This window comes from Neltuma alba, unplaced genomic scaffold (genome assembly GCF_004799145.2).
Source record: "Neltuma alba isolate B1F8T4 unplaced genomic scaffold, ASM479914v2 tig00006205_pilon, whole genome shotgun sequence".
NCBI lineage: Eukaryota > Viridiplantae > Streptophyta > Magnoliopsida > Fabales > Fabaceae > Neltuma > Neltuma alba.
Genome location: NW_021634386.1, coordinates 1 through 8,339, shown reverse-complemented (window position 1 = coordinate 8,339; position 8,339 = coordinate 1). Strand labels below are relative to the sequence as shown.

The window sequence follows — 8,339 nt, the reverse complement described above, 5'->3', positions numbered from 1 at the left end:
GACATCCCCAGCCCTCAGCAGATCCACCACTCCTTTGGCCTTTCTCTAGCTCACTGGCCATTCAAGTTTCCGAGCATGTACGCGCCACACTGCCATTTACGCTCCTCAAGTCAGCAGTCTCTTGCGTATATCTGGTTCCCCCAAACCAAACCACCCCCCCCCCCCAAAAAAAAAAAAAACTTCTCCCAGCCTAATCCCAAAAAAGGACAAAATATAAACAAACAAAACAAAGCTAAACAGAAAGCCTCACCAGCATAATGATGTCGCATTTCTATGAGAAGATAAGACGCAATGCTCATCTCACCCACAAAATAACTTACTTATTCATGCTCGTGATCCGGTGCCTTAAAATACTTTCTTAAGTGGGTCCAACATACTAGGATTCATAGTATTTTTTTTTTCTTAAATGCACTCAGCGTCATCTTACAATATATTGTAATTCTATTTTGCTCTAAAATATTTCTTAAGAGTGATTGTAACTTCATTGTTGGGCCCCCCAAAAAGTTCATTATCCCAGCTTTTTAGTACTTCTACAAAGCATTTAAGATGACTATTGGAAAGAATTCAAAATGATTATTAAAAAGTGTTAGAGATGGGTATTAACAAATAACAATATTTTATCCGTTATTTATTATAAGATTTAATTTTTTAAATAATTTTATCTCTTTTTATAAGATCCTCTTTGAGTTTGTCTGAATATTTAATATAGTATTACCTATTTCACCCCTAATTTAATGTATTTAATACATTTTCTTTTTTCATTTATCTCATTACTATTCTCTCATATTTATTCATTTATATATAGGGATATATTGAAAAACAAAACTACATTTGCTACTTATTAATTGTTTTTAATTAATTTTAACTGTTTTTTTAAGTCACGTAATTTAATTAAAAAGATCTTATAATAAGAGATGGAGTAAAACAAAAGATGAGTACTGAAAATATGAAGCAAACAAAATACTTGAGAATGCAAAAATATTTTAATATTTTTAGGACACTTCAAATTTCAAAAATACTTCTAGATACTAATCTAACCGAACCACATTTATGTTTCAAATGCATTGAGTAGGTAATCATTATCGTGCATTGAGCTGAGTTAATGCTTCCACTAACTGGTCCAACTCCTTCCCCGACCTCCCCTCCTCACTTACGCTCCTGTGAGCTTTCTCCCTCAGTGCTTTTGCTTTTGTCCTTTCTTTTTCAGCACTATCTGCACCCATGGATCTTGCTACTATCCGACCCAATTCCCCCGGGTCGGGTACTGAGTCCGCTCCTTCGCACACTCTTACCGCCACGCCCTTGTCATCCACCATCAGCTTGGCGTTCACGAACTGGTCAGCCTCCATAGGCCACCCCAGAATCATGACTCCGGCTACTATGGCCTCCGACAGCGAGTTCCACCCACAGTGACTCAGAAACCCGCCGACGGCTCTGTGATTCAGTATAGCCACTTGGGGCACCCAACTTCCTATCACGAAGCCCCGCCCTGAGACCCGATCCTCAAACCCCTCTGGCACAACGCCGTACCCTTCTTCCACTTGTTGTGGCGTGCCGGATTTTACCACCCATATGAATCGGGTATTGGATCGTTCCAACCCGGCTGCTAAGGCTGCCATTTGTTCTCGTTTCAGAAACTTTTGACTCCCGAAGCACACATACAACACAGACCCATCCGGGCAGCCGTCGAGCCAGTTGAACAAATCGGAATGTTCATCTGGGTACTGGTTAGCTTGATCGCCGCCGCTGTCGGGTCCAATCAAGCTCAATGGACCTACCACAAAGACCCGAGGGTGCTTCAATGTTGTTCTCAAATATTCCAAATACTCACCCTCAAGATCTCGGAAGCTGTTGAAAATACAACCCCAGCTCACGATATTCTCAAGAGAACTCTCCTTGACGAACTCTGAATCAGGATCGGATTCCCTGTAATTTCGAACTATAGAAGGAAGATGCTCCTCCTTAAACGACGGCGCTCCGGGAAAATCCGAGAACTCTATTACTCTCTGACCCCGTACAGCCTGCGTGTTTCGCCAGCAAAAGTTGATAATTAAGGCCAACAGAGCACTCCCTGGGTAAAACGCAATTCTGGGAATTCCCAAATGAACGGAAAGTTTGAGAGTCCAGCCGAGGAAGAAGTCAGATATAATGGCCACCGGCGGTGAAGGGTGGGACCTGAACCACTGGATAATTGGGTCTTGAAGCTTGGAGAGAGCGTTGATCATGGAGTAATTTCCGGCATTCCCAAGCTCCCTGACGTTTTCGACGCCAGGAGGGATTTTGGGGTGTGAAGGGAAGGGAAGGATAAGAGTGTGAACGGCGACGGGGTGAAGACGAAGGAGAGGGTGGAGGAGGGAGAGGTTTTTAGGGGTGACGATGAGGGTGATGGATAAACCTCGAAGAGCAAGCTGGTGGCTGAGATCGAGGAGGGCGAGGATGTGGCCTTGTGCTGGGTAGGGGAATATGAGTACGTGAGGTTTCGACATGGGTGCCCAAGCTGACGATCGGAGATATCTCGGCCGAGCAGTCGGAGGAGGATGCAGAGGTGAAAGCGGGAGGCAGACGCTTGGCTGTTGACCAAAAGGAAGATGAGTAAAAGACTCAATTATTCACTTGCTGTATTTTTCATCAGTCGATGTCTATCCAATAAAGCTTTGATTCTGGGGTGCTCTTTGTCCGTCTTGATTGGGCTTTGACCAATCACTCGATTCTTTTCCTAGCAATTTAAGGGCTAATGAGAATTTGGGAAAAATTAATTAATACCTCAGTTTCTTTCTTTGCATTTTATTCTTAATATGACAATTATTTTGCTAATTTGAGTGAATTTGAAAAATTTGTTAAAATAGTTATTTATAATAAATAAGTATTACCTCTGATATTAAATATAAGACTTAATTGAGTAATTTGACTAGGTTAAGAAAATAAGTTAAGTTAGTTATTTATAATAAATATGTATTGTCTTTCTTAAAACATCCTTACTAATCAAGTTTATGGATTAGAGTTATTATTATTAGAAGGACTACTCTAAAAAAATAAATAAATTTAAGAGACAAAATAGATAAATGTCTTATATTTATTATTAAAATAAAAATCAAATGAGATCTTATATTAAAGATTAAACGTATATTGTCCTTCTTAAAATATTTTACTATTCACATTTGAATTAATTAGAATTATTATTTGATAGAATATTAACAAATATGATTATTATAAAAACTATTTTTTTTAAAAAAAGTAAAATACAAGGCGGATTGAAGTGTCATGATATTCATATCGCCAGTAAAATCGGAAGACGGAAGGAAGATGCTCCTAAAACGACGACGTTTGGTCAGTTTTGAACGTGGCTACACGACAGCCGCACATGAAGATAAGATTGGCACGCATCTTTTTTTGCTTTTGTTTCTGTACTAATATAGCCCCGTCAAGCGTAAACCAGTCAACGTCAACATTTTTCTCGTTGGCGAGCAATGGCATATTCTATATTTTTTTCAACCCGTTTAAAATATTTTATAAGTAATTTTTTGAGTATAATTTATGAAATATAAGATAAATAAGTAAGAAGAATTTTATCTCCTATAAACTTCCTTATAAATACTTATATAAGTTATGTCAAACAAACATTTATATAATTGTTTAAAATTTAGTTAGATCAACGCGTATCAATGATTTATATAATCAATTCTCAATTATATTTTCATTTGAAAATTACCTTTTTCGGTGTACATGTATACGACTTATGAGTTTAAAAAAAAAAACACTAACAATAACAACAATATTTGCATGGGATAATTTTCTTCATAAAAAAACGATATAATGCCCGCAGGTCAGTGTCGGTGAGCATAAAGAACAACGTAAATTCATTCTAAAATATTAAAGGGATTTATAAAATCAAAATTATATTATTCATTAATAATAGAAATATTCAACGTCGTTTCTTTCAAAACATATTTTTATTATTTTTTCCTATATTAATCAAATTTCGAGCCTACTTGATTCGAGTGACATCTAATTGAGTCAGTGATTCCACAAGGTCATCAAATTCTTTCGACGACCTTCCTTCGCTGCTCACACATTTTTGGGCTTCACGTCGGAGTTGCTTTGCTCTTTCCTTTTCCGGCCTATCCACACCTATTGACATCCTTATAACCTGACCCAAGTTATCCGGGTCGGGCACCGAGTCCGCTCCCTCACATACTCTCACTGCAACGCCCTTATCCTCCACCAATAGCTTTGCATTCACGAACTGGTCGGCATCCATAGGCCACCCCAGAATCATAACTCCTGCCACTATTGCCTCCAATACCGAGTTCCATCCACAATGACTCAGAAACCCGGCAACCGCTCTGTGACTCAGTATTGCCACCTGGGGCGCCCAACCTTTTATCACGAAGCCCCGGCCCTTTACTCGATCCTCGAACCCGTCTGGCACCACGCCGTGTCCTTCCTCCATTTGTTGGGTCGTTCCGGGTTTCACGACCCATATAAATCGGGCCTCCGATCTTTCCAACCCGGATGCCAGAGCCTCCATTTGTTCTCTCTTGAGCAACTTCTGACTCCCGAAGCACACGTACAACACAGAACCATCAGGGCAGCCATTGAGCCAGTTGAGTACATCAGAGTTGGCCTCATTATTCGGGTTGCCCCGACCTGCGCCATTGTCAGGTCCGAGCAAGCTCAACGGCCCCACTGCGAAAACCCGTCGGTGCCCCAGCGTCTTCCTTAAATAATCCAAATACGGGCCTTCGAGATCATGGAAGCTATTGAAGACGCAACCCCAACTCGCCATATTTGATAAGTAACCCTCCTTTACGATCTCCCAATCAGGTTCCGATTCCTTGTATTTCAGAAACATGGCAGGAAGATGTTCATGCTTAAACAACGGTGCCCCGGGGATATCAGAGAACTCCACCACCCTCCGATCTCTAATGTCTTCGATATTCTTCCAACAGATGTTAGTAATGGAGGTCAAGAGCGCACCAGAAGAGTAGAAAGCAATCCTCGGAATTCCCAGATGGCGGGAAATCCTGAGGGTCCAGCCGAGGAAGAAGTCGGAGATGATGGCCACAGGTGGTGAAGGGTGGGACTTGAACCACTGGATGATCGGGTCTTGAAGCTTGGAGAGAGCAGCGACGACGGGTGAGTTTCCCAGTTGGCCGAGATCTTGGACGTTTTCGACGCCGCGAGGGAGAGTGGGGTGAGAAGGGAAAGGAAGAAGAAGGGTCTGAATGGTGGTGGGGTGGGTGGAGAGAAGAGGGTGGAGGGTAGGGAGGTTCTTGGGGGTGACGATGATGGTGATAGGGAAGGCTCTGAGAGCTAGCTGGTGGGTGAAGTCGAGAAGAGGAAGAAGATGACCTTGGGCAGGGTATGGAAAAACCAGGATGTGAGGCTTGGCCATGGCTGCTTGGCACGCAGACCAAATAGAGAAACAGGGAAGCCTCAAGCGCAGAAAGAAAGAAGACCACGAAGAAAAACTGAGTGATGGTGTGATAACGTGTGATAGTGAATCTTTAGGTCCCAAAACAATTAATTGCAATTAAAATTTGCAACTACTTCTCTATAATTTATTACTAAAAATTATTCTAAAACCTAATTATTATTAAATTGTTTTTTGAGCATATATCACTTGTTTCGTGCACTTATAACCCATATATTTGTTGGGGCAAATTTATGTAATCCATATATTACAGTTAACTATTCTAAAATTTATTATACCCTGTATTTATATTATATTTAACTAAATTTAAAAAGTATTCTTTTTCAGTGTAATCTTTTGATTTTTGGTTTGGTCAGTAATAAAATATTAGTTTGATTTAACTCTCAACATAATAACGAATGTCATTAAAAAGCGAGATTGAACATAATCTCTTAAATTAAAAAATGTAAATTTTTTTTTAGACAAAATAATCAAAAGCGTGTAAGCGAAAGCATTTGAATTGAAGGGAAGCGAAGGGAAGGTCATGGGCGGATTCTTTTAGACGTCGGTCATGAAAATGGATGCACCTAATTATTGGACCCCAATACTGTTGAATAATAAGTAATTATGAAGATTAATACATAAGTATTTATAATTTTATTTATTTTTAATTATTTTTATTGATTTTTATTTTTATTAGTTTTTTTTAATCACACATAAGACGATCTGAAAGTGTAAGAACCTAATTAAAATTCAGATAAAATTATAAGACTCTACAGAATAATTTATCAAAAAATGGAAAAAAAATTGCCCGAAATAATATGGGTGATGGTTAGAGCTTCGCGTCACCAAAATAATTACGAACCACAAAAGCTACCTTGAGAAACTAGAAGTCCAACTCCCGATGGACCAGAGCATTTAATGACTATTGGGATACTTTGGAAAACTAACTCCTAACTTTAATTATTTCCTTCTCATCATTTTTTTTTATCTTTTTTCTTATTTATTATAAGAATATGATTAAAAAATATAAATATATTTTTAATTTATTTATTATTTTAACTAATTTTATTGATTAGTTATTATTCATAAATTAGTTATTTGAAACTTATAAGAAGAATCAGAGTTGGGTAACATTTCATGCATAATTTTAATTTCTTCCTCTATGAGTATATTCTTCTTGTTCTTAACATAGGATTTAATTATTAGGTAAAATTTCATGCATAATTTTAATTTCTTCCTCTGAGTATATTCCTCCTGTCCTTAACATATGATTTAATTATTAAATTGATTTTTTTTGCTAAAACATAAGTATCCTCTTATTGGAGGTAATCTTAATTGAGGCACTGTCATGTACTAAATGTGAGTACTTCTCCTAACAGGGATTCGAACATTAGTTAGCCATGTTGTGAAGAACTAGCCTCTTCCGCCAAACTCAACCGCCTGTTGGTAGTTGCTAAATTGATTTTTGTACTAAATGGAAAACTTATTTCTCATAATTATCAATATTTTCTAAATCATCTATATTGATACTCCTTCAATTATAATCAAACAGGTAATATAAAGAAAGATATTAAAGAAGATGATTATAACGTTTTAAGAATATTGAAATATTTTTTGGTGCATTGAAAATCTTAAAGTATTTTTTTAGATGCGTTTAGCATATTAAAATATTTTTTTAGTACATTCATCATGAAAACAACAACAAAAAACTTCAAAATACTAGACGTACCTAGAAAATACTTATATAGTGTTGCATGAATTACAAAATACTTTAAAATATTGGATGTACCTAAGAAAATATTTCAGGGTATTGAATATACTTTAAACCTATTTTAAAATCCTAAAAATACAAAATATTTATTTAAAGGGTACTTATCTTGTAATTCGAAATATTCGATTAAAATATTTTTGAAGATTTTGTCTATATATACAAACTTTAAATATTATAAAATTATTTATGTGTTTTTTAGTCCTAAAAAATAATCATAAGAGAAGAAGAACTATTTGGGAGGGGTAAGAAAATTAAGTTTTTTTTAATTATTCATTTAACAATATTAAAAAAAATTTCAATGAGACCTCATGTTCTGATGAGGAATTTGTTAAAAGTGTAGGCTGAATTTGGATTTTGATATTTTAATTAGATTTAATTGGGATTCTTCCTATTTTCCTATTTAACGTATGTGGAGAATTTGATAAAATGAATATAAGGAGTTTGATGTGAGTTGTTTTTCCTTTTTTGTATATATACAAGTGTAAGTGACTTTTTTTATTCATACATACTGTTACATGTGACATGGAGTTTTTTCGTTTCGCTTCTAAAAAAAGGCTATAAGCCTATAACAATAATAACAGAAATCTTTATACTTTAGCTACCCCTTCTGCTGACAAATGCACCTTCTTGATTATACTACCTCCGGTCTTAATATAAGATTTCCTTTGACTTTTATTTTGATCCTAAATATAAGACCCCAATCCACTTTGTCTCTCATATTTACTCAATTTTTTCCAAGATAATCCTTCTAATAATTGTAGTTTTAGTTAATATACTTGATTAGTAAGGATATTTTAGGAAAGACAACTCATATTTAGGACAAATAACTAACACAACCTACTTCCTTAATCTCCTCAAACTAATCAACTGGCTCTTATAATTAGGACCGGAGGTAGTAGTTTGGAAAGAAGCCGGATTCAGGCTTCTACCTAATTTCGATAGTTGCAAGGGATTTACAGGGTGTTTAGATAAAACCAAATCATGATTTACAGATAATTTTTAGAAAAAAAAAGTAATTTTTAAAAATAAATTTTAGAGAATAAATTTTGTGAAAAGGTAATTTTAATAAGATAAAAGTATTTGGATAATTGTTATCAGAAGCACTTTCATATATGTAAATTACTAAAATAAAACATATGTTAATATAATAAT

General features: G+C 36.1%; 2 protein-coding genes across 2 annotated transcripts; both read right to left on the bottom strand.

Annotated features, from left to right (window-relative positions):
- Positions 1-964: 964 nt before the first annotated feature.
- Positions 965-2,761, bottom strand: LOC114749860 (UDP-glycosyltransferase 89A2-like). The gene has a single exon (XM_028938402.1). It carries the CDS (start codon positions 2,484-2,486, stop codon positions 1,080-1,082), a length of 1,407 nt encoding a protein of 468 aa, XP_028794235.1. The 5' UTR covers positions 2,487-2,761; the 3' UTR covers positions 965-1,079.
- A 1,185-nt stretch (positions 2,762-3,946) lies between these two features.
- LOC114749863 (UDP-glycosyltransferase 89A2-like) lies at positions 3,947-5,406 on the bottom strand. Its single transcript, XM_028938403.1, has one exon. It carries the CDS (start codon positions 5,393-5,395, stop codon positions 3,986-3,988), a length of 1,410 nt encoding a protein of 469 aa, XP_028794236.1. The 5' UTR covers positions 5,396-5,406; the 3' UTR covers positions 3,947-3,985.
- Between the last annotated feature and the right edge of the window lie 2,933 nt (positions 5,407-8,339).